Here is a 21,603-nt window from a genome sequence, read left to right as displayed (position 1 = left end):
CAGTATTCACCCTTTAACCCCTATACAGGGATGTGGACTTCGCTGTGGACTAGCGACCAGAGCACTACCTCCTAGGATTGTCCCGGTATACTTGGCAGCTGACCACGCACTCGGGGACACTGGTGCAAAGCACCAGGAGCACAGACATGGCATGATAGGCACCCAGAGTACAGGCAAATAACAGATCAGGGATCCAGACACGGACTACATGCCCTAGGAGACGAGGACTACCAGAAGAGACTACTGGAATGAGGACTCTGTAAAGACAAACCAGACTTGGCAAAACAGACGTCAGGCAAAACTACAGACAAGTCAGGCACAGATTGGACAGGTTACGTGCTGCAAGGCTCAGAATGGACTGAACAGATTCAGACAGACTGGACAGGCTTAGAAGCAGTTATGCACAGCAAGGCTTAGAACAGACTGAAAAGATACAGACAGGAGAGAGACACCAGCCACAGAGGTACAGGTCACAGCCACAAGAATCCACGGCCAGTGTGCACAGAACAGAGGAAGACATGCACTGCCACTCCGACACGTGACCCAGTTACATATCCACCAGTATACGGCAACCAGCCCACATGGAAGCAATGGCATACAGGGAACTGACATGTAACAGTACTCGCCACTCCAGATGTCCTACCTCTGGAGAACCCAGATACCCTCTTACCGAAGGCAGAATGAGAAGCAGAAGAGCACTGCAAAGCTCAGAACCTGAACACAGTTCAGACGCAGAAGTCCAGACACAACATGGACTAGGACACTCAAACTAAACTTCAACCAGACTAGGGCAAAACTCAGACAAGGACAGACAAAGGTGCCAAATGGAACACAGCAACACATAGAATAACCAACATGACAGTATACATGCAAAACCTAGGCAGATCATAGTACTCAAGAGACAAAATCCAAAACTGCCACAGAACTCAGGAACTAATATGAACTCAGATAAAACAAGTACATTGGTCAGACAGGTGTACAGGAACAGAAAGGGGTCATGCCAAGCAAGTGAATTAACCCATGTCTCACTGAACGGAACAGAAAGGAGAGAGAGCGCACTGCCACACCGACACGTGACCCTAGATACACACCAAATGTACCCGGCAACCAGCCCCCACAAAATGCAGTGGAACGTGTGAACAGAAATGTAAAATAGGTCTTCTCCGGAAGGAACAAACCTCTATCTCTCTAGTGCCTCCTATGGATAGCTACCTTGTAAGTCAACGTCTGCCCACTTAAAAAGCCATGATACATAACTCAGGTGATCAGCTAAACCAGAGATATCCACCAGTAGACTGCACCTTGGATTGCTTCTCAGCAGTACAGATAAGGGTTCCAGGTGGCTCCATGAGATGCCCAGTGCACTGCCCCTTGGAAGGCACTGATACTACTAATAGGGTGTGCTGAGGACAAGGCTCCCTGGTGTAAAAGTATGCCACATAGCGGATGGCATCTCATACAGCCAACTAGAACCAGGCTCTCTTTAAACGAGGAACAGCATCTCTATACACAGTACTGTTTACAGATGGGTGTCTCTGGTTTGGCTGATCACCTAAGTTATGTTTCAAAGCTTTTTAAAGGGGCAGACGGTGACTTAAACTGGTAAACCAGATGCTTTAAAGATAAGTATCTGACATTGACCTACAGGGAGCGAGGGAGAATTCCTTTTAATTCTATGGATACCTTTTGGATCATTTTTTATTGCATGTTTTATGGGCTATACAGCTCTTCTAAGCTGAATTATAATTAAGTTAAGGGGTTCTCTGGGATAGAAACATAGAAACATAGAATGTGTCGGCAGATAAGAACCATTTGGCTCATCTACTCTGCCCAATATACTGAATACTATGGATAGCCCCTGGCCCTATCTTATATGAAGGATGGCCTTATGCCTATCCCATGCATGCTTAAACTCCTTCACTGTATTTGCAGCTACCACTTCTGCAGGAAGGCTATTCCATGCATCCACTACTCTCAGTAAAGTAATACTTCCTGATATTACTTTTAAACCTTTGCCCCTCTAATTTAAAACTATGTCCTCTTGTAGCAGTTTTTCTTCTTTTAAATATTCTCTCCTCTTTACCTTGTTGATTCCCTTTATGTATTTAAAAGTTTCTATCATATCCCCTCTGTCTCGTCTTTCTTCCAAGCTATACATGTTAAGGTCCTTTTAATCTTTCCTGGTAAGTTTTATCCTGCAATCCATGTACCAGGATATTGATGGCCTATCCTCAGGATAGGTTATCAACATCTGATCAGTGGGAGTCCAACTACTGGCACTCCTGCCGATCAGCTGTATGAAGAGGCCACGGCCCTCTGAGTACTTTAGGCCTTTTCTGAGGCCTCTTTCACATAAACAATACGGATTGGCTCCTGATGCGTTCAGTGAAACTCCCACCATTTTTCAAGCAAGTTCAGTCAGTTTTGTCTGCGATTGCGTTCAGTTATTCAGTTTTTTCTGCGTGAGTGCAATGCGTTTTGATGCATTTTTCACATGTGTGAAAAAAACCTGAAGGTTTACAAACTACATGTCCTAGTAAACATCACTGAAAAACGCATTGAATCCGGATAACATTCAGATGCAATGTGTTTTTTCACTGAAGCCTCATTCACTTCTATGGGGCCAGGGATTTGTGAAAAACACAGAATATAGAACATGGTGCGATTCTCACACAACGCAGAACTGATGCATGAAAAAAAAAAAACGCTCATGTACACAGACCCCCTGAAATGTTTACTTCACGCATTACACCCGTGCGGAAATCTCGCTTGTATGAAAGAGGCCTTAGGCCATGTGACGTATCATTCATCTGTCACATGGCCTAGGCGCAGCTCAGTCTCATTCAAGGGCATAGGGTTGAGCTGCGATACCAAGGACAGGCACTGTCCAGTGGAAGGTGCTGTGCTGGTAAGCTGCGAGGAGGCCACGGCCCTCGCCAGAGCTTCTGTGAGCTACTGCTTCCTCAAACAGCTGATCAGCGTGGGGTGCCAGGAGTTTGACCCCCGCCAACCTCCTATTGATCACCCATACTGAGGACAGGTCATCCATATGAAAATCCCAGAGAACCCCTTTAAAGTTGCTTGAAATTCAGCTTATATCTGTGTTCAGGAGAACATGGGAAGGGCTGGACACCAAGCCTTCAGACTTGTCTGGCAAATGGTACTCAGCATAATCAAACAACTTGCTGTAATACTTTATATGCAAGCTGCAGAAGACAAATAGTTAAAAAGTTTTAATTGCCCATAATACATGCAATTCTGTAAAAAAATAAAAATTAAAAATAAATAAATGTGTCCATGGGTTTGTCCTATGAAAAATATTCTACAGTTTTTAAACCAGCACCTGGATCTAAAGACTTTTGTAATTGCCTGTAATTAAAAATGTATTCTAGCTACTTAGGCTGTATGAAAGGGGTATTCCCATCTTAGACAATGGGGGCATATCGCTAGGATATGCCCCCATTGTCTGATAGGTGCTGGTCCCACCGCTGAGACCCGCACCTATATCGAGAGCGGAGCGGGGAGCGCTGTGGCTGGAGGACCCCAGATTTCCCGGGGTCCGTCCACCACCAAGCGCTAATCCCCGCCTCTCCCATAGAAGGGAATGGGAGCGTGCCATGCATGCGCGGCCCATGCTCCCATTCATTTCTATGGGGCAGATGGCAATAGCCAAGCCAGCGCTCGGCTATTTTCGGAGGCCCCATAGAAATGAATGGAGGGTGGCTGCGCATGCGCAGTGAGCTCTCCTTCACTTTCGGGGCTCCGTTCTCGATATAGGTGCGGGTCTCAGCGGTGGGACCCGCACCTGTAAGACAATGGGGGCATATCCTAGCGATATACCCCCATTGTCTGAGATGAGAAAACCCCTTTAACTGCTGGCGATTGTTGGGAAGGAAGTGTTCCTTCCTGGCAATCGCCTGCTCGCTAGCAGAGGAGACCGCTGCTATTTCATGCAGCAATTTCCTCCACAGCATGATTTGCCCGACTATGGCCAGGCTTTACTCACCTTTGTAGCGCCACCTGCTGTTTGCTCTTTTTCAGATTTCTCTGTTCTGCACACTGAGACGGAAGCACATGCTCAGTTCCAGCCTTCAACTGCCACCAACTGCAGCTGAAAGGACACACCCTTGAGAAAGGGCATGCCCCCTAAACTGACAGCTAGAAATAGATCTAGTAGAACAAGTGGAGCAATGAATGAGGAGATCTCTGGATCCATGTGAGGTACAGGGCTGGTTGTAGCTTTGTTAGAAAGAGGTTGTCATGTACTAAATTCTGTATGATTTAGATTTTTTTTACGTTATTCATGGGATAACCCCTTTAAATACAAGCTGAATCTGTGCTATTGAAAGGGGGGATTTTGATTTAAATCTTCAAGTTTGCAAATCTGGATAATGCTGTGTGAGCAAAACAAAATAGCACACTAGATTATTACACTGTATCTCTGTAAATAAAATGTACCACCTTGGGAGTCCAGGCTTTAACCATTCTAGAGTAAAGTTTAGGTTTTGTAAAGTTTCAAGGAGAGAGAGCTTGTTCTTAATAGAATTTTCAGTTTTTACAAGAGTGTCTGCTTAAACGTATGTATTCTGAGGACAAGGATATCCATGCGAATCAATGCAATGACGCCCCTGTAGTAAGAAAGCTTCTCTCCTGCTAATTCGAATGAAAGTATGTGGAGCTGGTCAATTAGGTCAGCTCTATTGTTGTGTTAGAGGACCTGTTTTCTAAAGCTGTAAAGTGCGTCATTAGAGGTTTCTATATTAGTTGAGTCATTAGCATGGCCTGTTTTAAACCATGTCTTGGACTGGTGAAGAACACAGTTGTCCCTTGTAAGTATGTGTTTTTTTTCCCCTTTTCTGTGTAATTACAGACTGGACGTGACCCTTTACACCAAAGGCATTTCCTCTCCTTACATTTTTTTTTAAAACAATTCATTCCAACCAGCTGCTCTCTATTACAACCAGACAGAGGAGCTGGAGGAAATATTGTAGTGTTTTAACACTTTCTGGCAAATGTAACTTGTAGAATTGGAAAAAAACATCTGAACATAGTGGGAAGGGAACGTCTGTCCTTGTGATGTAAGTGTTTGTTTTATTCATTGTTTTTAGGAAAAAATGTGTTTTTGCTGTGTTTTGTTGTTGTTCTTTATGCTGTGGCCAGATGTTAGGTTAAAGCCATTATTTAAAAATATATAGAATGCACCCCCTAATGATGCATTTTTATGTGTATTTTTTTTTTTATTGGGCTGTTGGCATTTTTTTTTTAAACTGTAGAACGGTGTGGCATTTGTCCATGTGCTTCTGTATAGGACCCAAAAATAGCTGAAAGAAAAACTAGTAAATAATATGCAGAAAATGTATGTTTTATTAGAAAAAAAGAGTGCCACAAATGAACTGTGTGAATGAAGCTTTAAAGGACTCTTTTACTCACTAGGATTTAGACTGTCAAATCGTCAGTCAAGTGAAAATCTGGTATTATTTGTCATATTTATTACTATAACTTGTGGTGATAGTAGCACTTTTGTGTTCTTGGGTCAGCTGGAAGCAGAAGTGGTCATGGGTTTTCTGTAGTAGTGTTTGTATGAGGGGAAGATAAGTGAAGCGGGGATCAGTGGGGATCTGTATCGTGTTACCTGAATAATCTGACATGAACTGTGTAAAGCTTTATCAGTGAATATTTACTTGCCTCAGTTGTGCCACTGCTATATCTTGTTTTCTTCTGCTCTTTTTGCTTGGCATCTACCTCAAGGTAATACAATCCGGTTGAATTCTCACAACACTATCCCATTTGACACACATTTGCTTAATAAAAAAATGGTCTTTGGTTATCATGCTTTGTAAATACAACCCAAGTAGCTTCTTAGGAAACTGGTCTTGAAGTGTCCACCTTTGTACCCCAGTTAAAGATTCACATCTAGAATGATACCTCATGTACATGGCTGAAGACTATAGGGCAGCACAAGAGATCCTGTACAAAAGTATGTGTAGAGCCGTACAATGCTCCATCAGGTACCATACTATATATAGGGGCAGGATAGTAATTTCTGGAACTCCATGTCCGGGGGTCCCCATCAGATCACAAAGCTATGCTCTATCATACCACTAAGCTCCATCTCCATTGGCCTGCTAAGCTACACCCTCGGCTTGCTCTGAACTTGGCTGTAAAGCCCGGGCACCTCTGCTACTGCTCTATAGCTGGGAAGACCACGAACCAAGTTCACAGGCAGTATGTCCAGGCTCGGACTGGCCCAGAGGGGGTACAGGGGAATCCCCCGGTGGGCCCCTTAGTAAAGTGGGCCCCTTGTGTCTCACCCCCTGCACAAGTGACACATAACACATTAAACTTACTGCACTACATACATATATTCAATGTACAGCACCTCAACCAGCCTATTTTCATATATAAAAAAAAAAACTGGTTAGATTATTTATTATATTTGAATGTATCCATATGGTGGATCACCAAAATAAATTTTACTGGTGGGCCGTAGGTACCCCAGTCCGACACTGAGTATGTCAGTCCCTTTTTTGTGGCCAGCAGCCCCCCCCCCCCCCCAAATCTCTGTGGCCCCAAGCATTTGCTTGGTTTGCATAATGGTAAAATCTTCCCCCTAACTATATACAGTGCATTCAGAAAGTCTTCACAACCTTTGAATTTTTTTCCCTCATTTTGTTGTTGCAACCTTATGCAAAAAAATAAGTCTTTTGCCGTCATTCTGCACTCAGTACCCCAAAACAGAATGTTCAAAATTGCTAATTTATTGAAAAGGAAAATTTAAAATATTGCATTGACATAAGTAATCAGACCCTTCACTCAGTACTCAGTTGAAGCACTTTTGGCAGCAATTGCAGCCTCTAGTCTTCTTGGGTATGATGCCACACTGTTTGCACATCTGGATTTGGGGATTTTCTGCCATTCTTCTCTACAGATTCTCTCAAGCTTTGTCACGTTGGATGGGAACTGTCAGTGGACAACCATTTTCAGGTCTCTCCAGAGATATTCAATTGGGTTCAAGTCAGGAATCTGGCTGGGCCACTCAATGACATTCACAAAGTTGTCCCTAAGCCACTCCTGTGTTGACTGTGCGCTTAGGGGTCAGTGTATTGTTAGAAGGTGAACCCTCAGCCCCGTCTAAGGACCAGAGCTCTCTGGATCAGGTTTTCATTAAGATTATACACTGCCTGTCCCAAAAAAAAAGTTGCCACCTGGATTTAATTAAGCAAATAGTTATGAGCCTCCTATTGGATAATTACTGCATGGGTGATTATCTTTCAGCTGGCAACAAGTTATTTAACCCCAACTGGTCCAATGAGTTGCTTCTCATTTCTTGAAGGGAGTCTGTCATCAGCATTTCACGTTTTTAACCCTTCCCATAGCTTTCTAGCATGCTTACAGTTAATAAAAACGTTACCTTTAGCATCAATTCCGGACTAAAACCGTCAAAAAACATCTTTGTAACATATGCAAATGAGGGCTCGCAAGTGCCCAGGGGCGGCGTTATCCTCGTAGGTGCCTTGCTAGCTCAGCCTTTTCTTCGCTTCCCCCTGCCCCTTCCTTCCCTCCGCCTGTCCATCCTTTCCTTCTGACTGCCTATCTACTAACTTGTTGTTTCGCCCGAGATCCCACGCCTGTCCGTCGGTCGGCGCATGCGCACTGCGATGCCCATTCCTTGTACGGCATCACAGCAAATAATGCGCATGCACTGGCTAACGGCGCAAAGCCGGCGCATGCGCATTAATTACTGTGATGCCGTACAAGGAATGGGCATCGCAGTGCGCATGCGCCGGCTGACGGATTGAGGGCGCAGGCGTGGGATCTCGGCGAAACAAGTTAGTAGATAGGCGGTCAGAGGGAAAGGATGAGCGGGCTGAGGGAAGGAAGGGGCGGGGGGAAGCGAAGAAAAGGCTGAGCTTGCAAGGCACCTACGAGGATAACGCCGCCCCTGGGCACTTGCGAGCCCTCATTTGCATATGTTACAAAGATGTTTTTTGACGGTTTTAGTCTAGAATTGATGCTAAAGGTAACGTTTTTATTAACTGTAAGCATGCTAGAAAGCTATGGGAAGGGTTAAAAACGTGAAATGCTGATGACAGACTCCCTTTAAATAACCATGTCGAAAGACACATCTCGTGGTCGTGTAAAAGATGTTAGTCTGTTTGAGAAGGGTCAAATATTTTTTTTCTTCCCTGATGGCACGGGCATATTCCCACATGACAATGCCAGGATTAATCGGGCTCAAATTGTGAAAGAGTGGTTCAGGGAGCATGAGACATCATTTTCACACATGGATTGGCCACCACAGAGTCCAGAACTTAACCCCATTGAGAATCTTTGGGATATGCTGGAGAAGGCTTTGCGCAGCAGTCAGACTCTACCATCATCAATGCAAGATCTTGGTGAAAAATGTATGCAACACTGGATGGAAAGAAATCTTGTGACATTGCAGAAGCTTATCGAAACAATGCCACAGCGAATGGGTGTCGTAATCAAAGCTAAAGGCGGTCCAACGAAATATTAGAGTGTGATTTTTATTTTTTGGGTGGCGACTTTTTTTTTTTGGTGACAGGTAGTGTACAATTTTCTCCATTTCCTCAAGTCTCCCTATCTCAGTTGAAAAACACCCCCACAGCATGATGATGCCACCACTATGCTTTACTGTATTGGGCAGGTGATGAGCAGTTCCTCGTTTCATCCAGACATGACACTTAGAATTGAGGCCTACAAGCTCAATATTTGTTTCATCAGACCAGAAAATTTTGTTTCTCAAGGTCCTTTAGGTGCTTTTTTGTTAACTCCAGGTGGGCTTTCATGTGTCATTTACTGAGGAGAGGCTTCTTCCTGGGCACTCTACAATAAAGCCCAGATTGGTGGAGTGATGCCCTTCTGTAAGTTTGTTTCCTGTTTGCACACACAATCTTTGGAGCTCAGACCTAGTGACCATTGGGTTCTTGATCATCTCTTCTCCAATTTCTTAGTTTGGTGGAGGGCCAGCTCTAGGAAGCTTCCTGTTTTTTCCAAACTTCTTCCATTTAAGAATTATGGATGCCACTGTGCTCTTAGAAACTTTCAGTGCAGCAGACCTTTTTGGTACCCTTCAATCCTGTCGCTGAACTCTGTAGGCAGTTTTTTCCTCCTTATGGCTTGGTTTTTGCTCTGATATGCATTTTCAGCTGTGAGACCTTATATAGACAAGGGTGTACGTCTCCAAATCGCATCCGATCAGCTAAATTTACCACAGGTGGCCTCCAATCAAGATGTAGAAACATCTCAAAGAAGATCAAAAGATGGAAAGGAAGGTCCCCAAAGCTAATTTTTAAGTGTCACAGCAAAGGGTCTGAAACTATGTGAAAATTTCTAAAATTCAGTTTTTACTTTCTCATTGTGGGGTATTGAGTTCAGATTGAAGGGGGAAAACTTGATTTTTATTTTTTATTTTAGCACAAGGCCGCAACATAACAAAATGTGAAAAAAAGTGAACGGGACTTAAGACTTTCGGAATGCACTGTATATGTAGCTCCATACGTGTGACATTTAATGAAGTGTTCCATGCTTTTTTTCTGTGTTATAGACCACAGCTGCATTCTGGAAATCTCTCCTGTCAAAAAGAGTATCCAGACACACTATATACAGTTTTTTTTCCCCTGGAATGGAAGCAATGGCAACGGTTTCTTTCAGTATACTGTACATCTACCATATGGCAAAAACTGATGTGATCTTTAGAACCACACACACAGAACGCCTGTAGATCTGTCAGTTTTATTTTTAGAAGGAAGCCCATACATTTATTCACAAAGCGGGAGAACATACACATTTCATTAAGTGTTCTTGCATGGCAAGACCACTTACTGTTATCTCACATATATATTCTTATTATTATAGCCAAATTTACCACCCTAACTCCTCCCACAGTTTTTATACGTCATAGACAGTAATATACCGAAACTTGCCGATTGTTCCCGATTGGTGTGCTATTACTTTGTGGAACATTTCGCCGAATGGTTCACAAAACATCTGTAGCGACATTTGTCCCATAGGAATGAATGGCGGAATGTTCAAAACTAGAGTGGGAGCTGACAAAAGCTAGAGTGTGAGCTGAAAAATCAGGACATGATTTCTAAACTGCCACCACTCCCTCATTTTCTAAGCCCACCTACACAAATCTTATATCAAAACGTTCAGCTATCCCTGCTGCCACAAAAAAACGGCTGAGCCATAGTCCTGATAGTTTTCACAATATGACCATTTGTTTGCAACTCACGCCGCCAATTGACAATCATTGAAACTCCACTCTAGCCACCTCAAATTTGAAGGGCAATTTCTAAACTGCGATTGTGTCTTCATTTTTAATATTTCAGAGACTTACTATGCATCAAAATGTAGGTCTGGGTCTTGTGATTCTCAATATAAAGCTCTTCGCTGTAGGATTTATAATTTTTAAACTACAACCATTTGAAGATGGCAACCGCCAGTGAAGTGATCAAGTTGGAGCAGTTTGTTTTTAACCGCTCTTCTCTGCCCTTGCTGTAGAGTGAGTAACAATAGGAACCCAGGTGTGTGAGCAGCCAGCAGAGTGACAAAGGCTAGAATATGAGCTGAAAAATCAGGACATGATTTCTAAACTGCCACCACTCCCTCATTTTCAAGCCCACCTACACAAATCGGCTGCTAATGTTTTTATAAATGTATGTTTTAATGTAACTGTGAAGCACTTTGGGCAACAACATTGCAATTAAATGTGCTATATAAAGAAATAAAAGTTGAAATGCATTTCTCACTCTATCAAGCTTGCCATGTGCACTTTTTAAATTTGATCAATCAATTGGTTAGTGTAATGTTTACTATCTTTATTCACTCCAAACACTCCACACAGTTTCTCTGCCCACTCCATAAAGTTACTCTGCCTAGTCCAACCTTTCCACAGTTACTCCAGCCACTCCAACCACACAACAGTTACTTAAGCCACTCCACCCAGTTACTCCGCCCACTCCAGTTGTAGACTACTGGTGGAGGTAAGAACACTTTTACACAATTTCCCCAGAAATTGTAGCTTTTCTAGGTCAGATTCTCTTCCCATTGAAATCATCTAAAAAATGAAGGTGTTTTCATGTAAAGAGTAAATTTTAAGAATACATGTATATAATTAGAATATTATTTTTTTAAATAAATTAAATGTAAGAGTCCATGCAGACCGCAAAGTCATATGCATAGTGGTACAAGAGTGCCTGTGGTTCTGTCATAGGCACCCCTTGTGTCACCATGGGGTTCTAAGAGAGAATACCCCCAAGTTATGACATGGGATGGAGCTTTGACCCAATCTTTTTCACAGTTTTATTCATGTGTTTCTATTGTAGAAAAAAGAAAAAAAGATCCAGCACAGGAACTATGGATAAAATCCAGTTTCTTTATTGTAATCTTTTTAAAATTCCATAGGCTGATCGGAGTGTGTTGTGGTCTACGCATTTCGACAATCTGTCTTACTCATGACTAAAATAATGTGTATCTAAGTTCACTGGTTTTAAAACCCTCACTCACTTGAGACTCACCTACCTCTCCATGTGTTGAATAATAATTAAATCGGGGACGAAGGTGTGTCAAGTGACATCATAAAATACAATACTACATGCAAAAACAACATCATACAACAGGGAATTTGAATTAATATTCAAAGATGAGGTCATGTCTATTGTTCATACCTTCTGGGATTCTAGTGTGTAGTAAGGAGACCCAAAGAGATTCTCGGGTATAGCGCAATCTGTTCAGATCCCCTCCTCTCACTGGTTTCTTAACCCTTTCGTTGCCCATCACTTCCAAGTCTGTTGTATCCCCTCCATGTATGTCTCTAAAATGTCGAGACAACATAGAGACATTTACAACTTTCAAATATCAGAGATGTGTTTCCTCATTTGCATTTTCAAGCTGCTAGAGGTACAACCCACATATTTACCGTCACAGCTGCTACATGTGGCCAGGTAAATCACATTACTTGTGTTACAGTTAATATACAATTACATTTTGAACTCTTCCTCTGTAACACTAGATTTAAACATTTTGCTTACTTTTTATAAAGCGACAATATTTACAGATATTATGTCCACATTTATAGCAGCCAGTGACGTCCAACCATGTGTTCCCATTCAGGCCTTATATCTGTAAAAACAGGCTAGGAAACAGAACGGTAGATATAGTAGGTGCTCGTTTACTCACTATTTGGATGCCCGGTTCTAATATCCGTTGTAAATTGTCATCCTGGTTTTAAAATGGGTAAATACCTCGTAATAATATTATGTATTTCATTAAACTGCCTACTAAAGGTGGTTACTACTCAAACACAGAGTCCTCTGAACAATTACGACGGACTCTTATGGTTTCACCATAAGGGATCCCATATGATGATATTATTCTGGTTTGGAACTCCACAGAAGAGAATTTCTCAAATTGTGTGAGGTACATGAATAAAAATGAAATAAATCTTCCGTTTACCCACACAATAGCAGCCAAGGATATTTCTTTTCTTGATGTCAAATTCTCAAATAGAGGGAATGAGGTAGTCAGCAGCAACTACAGGAAAGATACAAGTAGAAATACTTTGCTGTTGGCATCCTCATGTCACCCTAAACATGTAATTAATGAGATCCCTTATGGTGAAACCATAAGAGTCTGTCGTAATTGTTCAGAGGACTCTGTGTTTTAGTTAGAGATTGCAGCATTACATAGAACACTCAGAGAAAGGGGTTATAGTGAAGATCTACTAAAACAGGCAGAAAAGTAGGTGAAACTCATAGACAGAAAAAATGTAATTACTTCTAAAATAAAAGAGAAAAAGTGAAGTAGAAGTACATAAACAACTGAGAGTAGTAACCACTACTATATGTTTATACGATATTGGACATGTGTTTCTATAGGGTGGGCCATTTATATGAATACACCTTAATAAAATGGGAATGGTTGGTGATATTAACTTCCTGTTTGTGGCACATTAGTATATGTGAGGGGGGAAACTTTTCAAGATGGGTGGTGACCAGGGCGGCCATTTTGAATCCAACTTTTGTTTTTTGGCATAAGCTGTGAACATACGAGATGTGCAGCACCTGAAACTACGGCTACTGGAAGCCTGTGCTAGCATTTCTCCTGCGGTGTTGCTATCAGTGTGTGAAGAGTGGGAGAAGAGGGTTGCATTGACAATCCAACACAATGGGCAGCACATTGAACACATTTTATAAGTGGTCAGAAACTTGTAAATAACTCATAAAAGAATAAAGTTACATTAAAACTAAACACACCATAGTTTTTTGTGTGAAATTCCCAATAAGTTTGATGTGTCACATGACCCTCTTCCTATCGAAAAAACTAAAGTTGGATTCAAAATGGCCGACTTTAAATTGGCCATCTTCAAATTGGCCGTCATGGTCACCACCCATCTTGAAAAGTTTCCCCCCTCACATATACTAATGTGCCATAAACAGGAAGTTAATATCACCAACCATTCTCATTTTATTAAGGTGTATCCATATAAATGGCCCACCCTGTATATAAAATGAGACACACTGACTTACAGTGTGGCCTCATTTTAGGCTATTAAGCCTTTGGCAAAATGTACAGGTAAAAGTAGTCTTAGGGGTAGTATCCCTTGAAGTGCTGATAACAAAGCTTTGGTGGTCATTTATTGAGATTCAATAAAAATTGGCTGAAAATGTATTAGGTATCCTTTATAAATGCTATACTGTACATTTAAAGGGATACATCTATCCTAAGATGGATATTTCTTAAACTCAGTATTCATAGAAAACACTTCAGCTTTTTTTTTTCCACTTGGGCAGTACTGTGCTATAAAAAAAATTAGGGGCACATTTATTAAGACCAGCGTTTTAGACGCCGGTCTTAATAAAGGCCCATAGCTGGCGGTGGAATCTCCAGAGTTTTATATAGAGGCGCCGGCCTCTCCGTAACTTCGGCACATCCAGCAACAGTTCTAAATGTAAGACAGCTTCCTGTCTGAAATTTGCTTAATTTCAGATCAGTAAATTACCCTCTAAATCCAAAATATTGTTCTTCTGTAGCAGTAAGCACAGAGATAAAACTCCTATATAAATAGGTAACCCATTTTTCGTTTTCAGCTGCTGTGAAAGATTTTATCTGCTAGTATAATAGTAGATGAGCAGAATTAGGATGATAATAATATGACAGCTCTATTGTTCTCTTGATAGGCCTAGATAAAGATGTCCACAGGAGAGCACTGCACTAATCAGTATAATATGTGATGCTCTGAATCACTCCCCCTCCCCCCTTCCCTTTCTGACAGCAGTGATGGTCTGATGGAGAAAGTCAAGCCATGATGCAATGATAAAAGTCCAAACAAAGGAGGACGTTAAAGAGCCAGGCCAGGAAGTATGGAATGACTTTAAAAAAAACTATGTCAAGAAATCCATCTACAAGTTTTTTGTAAAAAACTAAAAAATAATATATATAATATTCACATATAAGCTATTAGTATGTACATAACATTACGGTAGTGTCCCTTTAATAATAATAGCCCACAATTCATATGGAGCATTGAGAACATCGCGGAAAAACTTTCAGTACTAGATAAATGATCCCAGTGAAGGACATTAAGACCCTAGCTTTATGGAATAAATGCACATATAGAGGTCTGACTCATGTCCTATGTGTAGTACCTCCTGGTTTACATCAAGTTCACTACAGACCTCATAAACGTAAAAGCACAGCGTCTTGGTGGGTCACCTCCGAAAACTGGACTGTAGCTGCATACCGTATCTTCTGTTTAAAGCGCAGAACAGATGTGACAAATCTGCTCTGGTGACAACTCCATAACTGCCCACATGGAATAAGGAGGACTGCCGACTGTAAGGATTTGCTGTCACAGCGTTCCCTGTTATAACAGCTGGTTATCCTATATATAGGGCCAAGTGTCTGCAAACTACTTCTAGCTTACTGGTTTCTTATATTTTGTGGACGGCATGAATATGTTTGTGTCCTAGAGATATACAGTATAATAGCAGTACTCTAGTACAATGCGTTTTATCTGGAGCATTCTCTTTAGCCATAGCAATGATCTAACGACCTGTAGGACCTTGTTCACAACTGCACTAGGAGCCTTCATCACATGTTGCATCAAACATGCCATGCACGATAGCACAGTATGCTGCACTATTCTGTCTAATAAAGTGACAGACACCATGACTGAAGCCCGAAGGACCTCATTATATTCCAGTAGGTCCATCTGGCTCCGTTGGTGATGGTCATGTGATGTATCCAGCACTTCCGTCATTTTTGTTCTGTTCTATTATTGGAGCAGATGTGAATAAGCCCTGAGGAATGTAACATTCTATGCTACTCTCAGATCTTCCAGGAGACTTGCACTGATTTACTATAACGTGTGTCCTTTGATAGCTGTAAATTGCAGCCTGATCTGATGGGTTTGCTGGGCAATTATGTGGAGTTTAAAATTTCCCTTAGCTTTTTTTGATGCTATTCCCGTCCTGCAGCTAAAAGAAACAAATCTAGTGAGAACACTATTGTGTTAACCTTATTTTACAGAATTGAAGATGCTTGAGGTTGTGTTAAGTATATTTGAAAATCTATTTGGGAAATATAGCAAAAGTCCCTTTTCACATTATATATCACCAATTAGTTTTAAAGGGTTGCCCAAGATTTTAATACTGATACCCTATCCTCAGGATAGGTCATCAGTATCTGACTGGGTGGGGGTCCGACATCCACCCAACCGATTATCTGACATTCCTGTGAGCATTGTGGTCTTCTCGCAGCTTACCAAGCACAGCACCGTACAGTGTATGGCGCCTGTGCTTGGTATTGCACTCTTCCCCATTCACTTAAATGGGTAGAGCTGCACCTATGCCATGTAACGTAATGTCACTGGCCTACGGAAAGACCTCACCGGTATTAAAATCTCAGCAGACCCCTTTAATGTATAAAAATTAACTGGAACAAAAACCACTTTAAGACAGGGGTAATTTTAATCTCCTGGGCCCCATGCAAAATCCGTAACTGATCTGCAATGATCACATAGTACTGGTCTCATATGGGAGAGAGGGACCTTTTGGACATCCTCAGGCTCTAGAGCTCTTGTGCCAACGTAAAATCACCCACTACAATTAAGCTCCTGGCTCAAAATACCTAGGAAAATGTGTTTACTGCCCTCACTACCATAGTTTGGTCTATTACCATAATGAAATATACTTGCCAATTAGTGACGGTATAAAAGGTGGTTTGTGGATGGCGTAAACTTAGGCTGTCTAGACCTGCACCAGATTTATCACAGGGGCTAAAGCTGGATGATATATCTGGTGCAGGGATAGACTCTACACAAACTATTGGTAGGCTTAGTTTGAGACAGAATTTTACTCCAGAATTGTGGGGTAATTTGGTAGCTAAAGAATGCATAATAGGTCATATCTCTTTCCCGTGAAAACCCACCATTTTCTGGTAAGCCATGCCCCTTGTTGAGCTAGCTGCAGAGGATTTCTCAAGAACTAGATTAGCCAAATCGTGCCAAAGTTTGGCACAATTGGCAATATTGTGTACTGAGCTTAATAAGTGTGGGCAATGTACTGAAGAGAATTTCTGAGAGAGACTTTTCTTAAAGCAAAAATCGATACCTTTAACTGTTTTCTTTCTTCCTAATAGTGATGCAAATATGGCTGCAAACACTTCGGAAGGAGCACAGACTGTGATGCTTGAAGAGCCTCATGAAGAATGTTCTGGTAAGTGACTTTTTTAAAAACATTTCTTAGAAAAAGATGCTTGTGGCTTTGGAAAATCATTTGCCATTTACATCTACTATAGAATGTCTGTCTTGATTTGAGGTCTTGTTTATGAATCTGCAACCCTTTAAGAATCCTACAACATTTCTGCTCATTCATCAGTAAAATATTGATGACCTATCCTCAGGACATGTCAGGACATGTGACTCACCCAGTCTGAATGTGGATAATAGTGGTCCAGATGGGGAAACCTATTACATTTATACACTGCCTGGCCCAAAAAAAGGTCACCACCTGGATTTAAATGAGCAGATAGGTTCAGCAACATTATGTGTCCAAAGAATGAGGTCAGCTGACTACCTAAATATACTGAATGACCAGGTTATTCCATTCAATGGATTTTTTCTTCCTTGATGGCACGGGCAAATGCAACGTTGACAATGCCAGGATTCATCGGGCTCAAATTGTGAAAGAGTGGCTCAGGAAGAAAGAGACATCATTTTCATACATGGATTGGCCAGAGTGGCTCCTCCAATCCAGCACCCTCATCTAATAGGAAAGAGTGGATAGCCCATTGATCTCTACAGGCACCATTTCTTCTGGGGTGATGCTCCAGGGAAACTGATTAATTATCTTCTGTTTGGGTCCACCATAGATTACAGCTGATTGTTCAAAGTCCCAATAGAAGGATACTTTGACAATTTATTTCTTATCAAAGAGTTCCGCAACGATAAGCTGATCAAAAACTCCTGTAAGTTAAAGTACAGCAGAGAAAGCAGACTGGAAACTTAAAGTAGCCCTGGAAAAAAAAAATTGTAGTCACGTCCAAATTGACAATAGGCAGGGCTAACATAAGTAGGCTTGGCCAGCAATACTGTAGTGCAGCACAAAATACTGTCCCAGCAGAACCAAATACATGGTGCAGCACAAAATACTGTCGTCCTCACTGCAGCATTCAGTACTTTCTCCTGCCAGCCAGGTGCATAAGTGCCAAATGCTCCCAATATTAATAATACTAAGAACATCAGATCTCTATGTACCAGACTGGCGGCTGTGAGGGCTTGGGTTGCCCCTGGGCATCAGCCAACCAGGAAATTTCCCTGTAGGGTCTATGGCCAGTCCACTGTACTCAGTTGCATAGGGTTGATTTGAGAATCATACTGTCCTGATGTAATCTGAAAATGGAACCTGTATAAAGTTATCACAATAAAACTGAGGGCTTAGATATTTGCTCTGTGTTTTATGGCCTTGTGTAAACAGTTGTTGGGTCTGCTACCTTTTTTAGTGCTGAGTTTTCTGACACAGAAGACAGATGCCAGAACCGCAGTACACTTTACCAGCACAGACCCTGAAGATGGTCCGACAGGACACGAGTACTGCTCGACTGTCATCCATCAGCTATGTTATTTACTTCTGGCTGTTTATTCCAAGTCCTGTACTTAGAAGAATGCGGTGTATAAACTCACTTCAAATGCTGCGGCTGCCTTGTAAATGTCCATGCCTTACTCCCCACTAAACTACCATATATCATTCTTTTATGTTACCCTGCCCAAACACATGAGACTAAATGGGAATATGTCTGTAGAACAGCTTGTGATAGATGCAAGACAGGACCAGGCTGAAAGTTCAGCACTTGTTTATGTCGAGCTTCAAATTATGGCTCTTTACAAGCTGACATGTTAAATGAAAGCAAAAAATGGCCAAAGAGAAGAGGTGCTTGTAGGGTAAATGCACAGAAGCACGATTTCCCTCAAGGGGATATATATTCTGCTCACCTGTTGGTGTTGTGCAAAGATGGGCACAACTCCAGTGAACGCGTGAAGGGCAAAGACTGAGGCTGGTGCGGCCAGTGCTATCTGGGTCTCCAGAGGCAGGAGCCAGTCAACCAAAGGAGCAAAAGGAGAAAAGCAGGTGGACTACTTGTGTCTCACTTTTAGGTGATAGCTGGCACGTGCAAAACCACGACTGGAAGGTGACAGGCTGTAAAACCTTTATTGAGTGTCTTTACATAGACAACGCATTTCGAGGTGTTCAAGACCCCTTTATCAAGTCTATGCAATGTATCTGTCTCAGAGATCCTGTTACGTCCCTTGATTATCCCCTTTTTCCCTTCTACTACCTGGTGCTTAAATAATATGCTCCAGTTAAAACTAAGTCCAATGGCAAGTGCTGGCTCTAGCATGAAAGGTTTAGCAGTCCCAGGTTGTAGTTAGTGACATCATTAACGTCAGCAAGGAGGGCATTCAGAGGTACTGGAGCAATTAACTTGATTTGTCCAGTCTTCTGTGCAGTATTCTACTATCTACTAACCAAATGCATGTAGTGAACCTTGATCCAGGGTTGGATCAAGCACTTCTCCTCCAAAGTCCATACAATGTAGAAAAAACAACAGCATTCAGAAAAGGTTCCTCAAATTATTCACTACATGCATTTAGATACCGGGTCTATACAAGTGGTCTTCAGCATATGATCCTGCTGCAGACTGTACAAGACAGTATATCAATGATTAAAGGGAACCTGTCACCTGGATTTTGGATATAGAGCTGAGGACATGGGTTGCTAGATGGCCGCTAGCACATCCGCAATACCCAGTCCCTATAGCTCTGTGTGCTTTTATTGTGTATAAAAAACGATTTTATACATATGCAAATTAACCTGAGATGAGTCAGAGCTTGAAAATATGACTCTTCTCTGGTCACACAAGTAAGATATTGCAACACGCCAGACCTGCAGGGCATAGACGAAGTGAGGTCACGGTTATGGTCAATCGAGGGTACTCACTATATTTGAAGAACCCTGGGCAGGCGCGTGGCAGTGAAGGAGAGGTAGACACGGTTCCTCTGGGGCACACTCTGTATATAGGGACCAGGCCTGATGGTGGATGAGGTGCCCTGGATGTTACAGGTATTTTGTGTGCCTGGGGCAAGGTCCCTGTGGTATTAGTGACGCCAGTGCCTTTGGACGGTGGCACGCCGGTTGGTGGTTGGAATGATGGAGGTACACAAGTATATGGTGAACCAAACGTAACTTTACTGGACAATCCAACTTTGTACAGCAGGTGTAGTACAGTCTTTATATTACAGTTCCACAAGGGGCTCATTCACAAACATGGCAGGCAATAGTCATGCAAGATACGCAGAGGGTAAACTTTACAAGCACTCAGCAGCAGGTTGTACCTTTCCTCAGAATCAATGTACAGTGTCCTTTCTAGAACTCCTGCTCTGGCTTTATATCTCCCAAGGCCCGGATGCCTAAAAGGGTGGCTTAAATCCTTGGTTACTTTCCTCCTCAGGTATTATATTCTTGCTGCACTGTCCATCAGGGTTACTTAGCTTACCCTGGGTCGCCTCCTCCTATAAGGTGGATAACTGTGGGTTTCTCCCAGGAGGTTGGATCCTGCAACTGGGGTATCTTCAGAGCTAACTTAGGCTCTCTTGTTCTCAGGCAGGCTGGAGCTTCTCAACAGCCTCCTGGACATCACTAGCAGCCAGGGCTATCCAGCTGCATGTCAGGAGCAGGCTTCTTAACCTATGTCTTCTCAGACTCCTGGCTCTGCACTACTACTCCCTGTCTAAGCCTGGACATTTATACTAGGGGCTCCCTATCTCCCTCTAGTGTCTGGGATGTCTAACTACACCCAACTAGGCCTGCTGTTGCATCATACAGGGGTACATTGCATATAACAACACATTAAAACATACATTGAATGCAGAATTAAATATGACATTTCTGTTCCTTGTGAGTAGGAGTAACGCGCACACCAATTGACCCTTGTGTAGTGCCCACCCCTACCTGGTGGGACACTACAATATGGCTCTTTTATGTTAATTTGCATATGTATCAAATCGTTTTTTTTACACAATAAAAGCACACAGAGCTATGGGTGTTGCGGATGTGCTAGCGGCCATCTAGCAACCCATGTCCTCAGCTCTATACCTAAAATCCCGGTGACAGGTTCCCTTTAAATACAGCCAGAGACAGAATACATAAAGAGAAGACAACAGTTACCTCCAATAGCTCACAGTTGACTTCTCTGATTGGAATTGTTCTTTTTCTTCTACATACAGCCCAGGGTGTCATGATGATTTCTCCTGACAACTTAAGCGTTGGATGCTTATAAAAAATTGTCTCCTCACTTTTGCATCCATCGTCAGTCAAAAATAATGTTTTAATATATGCAAATGAGTCTCTAGGAGCAATGGGGGCTTTGCTGTTACACCTAGAGGCTCTGCTCTCTCTCCAACTGCCATGGCTTCTTGGCACTTTAATTGACATGGCCAGGCAGTAAAAACCTCAAACAGTCCAGGGGGCAAGGCAGTTGCAGAGATAGCAGAGCCTTTAGGTGTAATAACAACGCCCCCGTTGCTCCTAGAGGCTAATTTACATATATTAAAACATCATTTTTCTCAGCTGTACGGGCACATATGAACATGGGACCAACACAGATGTCTTCAGCTGCCAAGCACACATGTAACAGGTCAGCCAGTGTCATAGGTACAAATCTGCTGACAGATGTCCTAATAAGTGTATGCATTGGGACTGTAATAAAATCTGTATTAGGAGTGGAATACTCTGCACTCTTTTATTGTGTGTACAAGAGTGCGGTCACTCCGAAAAAGCTTTATCTCTGCTGTATTAGTCACACAACTTTGTGCACTTTTAAAGTTCATGTCTTGACAATTGCCAGCTGATACAGTAATTTTATACTCAAATATTTAATGGAATTCAAGGTGCCATATATGCACAGATAGCACCCCCTTTTTAAAGAGTTTATGTAAAGATAAAACAATATACTGTTCTGAATTACTAATACGTACTGTTAGAATTTGGTACCTATTCCTCATAAGGTGTCTATATAGGA

At 42.1% G+C, this 21,603-nt stretch overlaps 1 protein-coding gene across 3 annotated transcripts in view; it reads left to right on the top strand.

Moving 5' to 3' along the window:
• KIAA1210 (KIAA1210 ortholog) overlaps positions 1-21,603 on the top strand; it is a 151,079-nt gene that overhangs the window by 78,899 nt on the left and 50,577 nt on the right. For all 3 annotated transcript variants that reach the window (XM_044305867.1, XM_044305868.1, XM_044305866.1), the window contains one exon: positions 16,666-16,742. In XM_044305867.1, coding sequence (XP_044161802.1) covers positions 16,676-16,742 — 67 coding nt within the window. In that variant the 5' untranslated portion in view covers positions 16,666-16,675. The remainder of the gene's footprint in view (positions 1-16,665; positions 16,743-21,603) is intronic.

The sequence above is a fragment of the Bufo gargarizans genome, chromosome 9 (genome assembly GCF_014858855.1).
Source record: "Bufo gargarizans isolate SCDJY-AF-19 chromosome 9, ASM1485885v1, whole genome shotgun sequence".
NCBI lineage: Eukaryota > Metazoa > Chordata > Amphibia > Anura > Bufonidae > Bufo > Bufo gargarizans.
This window is presented reverse-complemented; position numbering and strand designations above follow the sequence as displayed.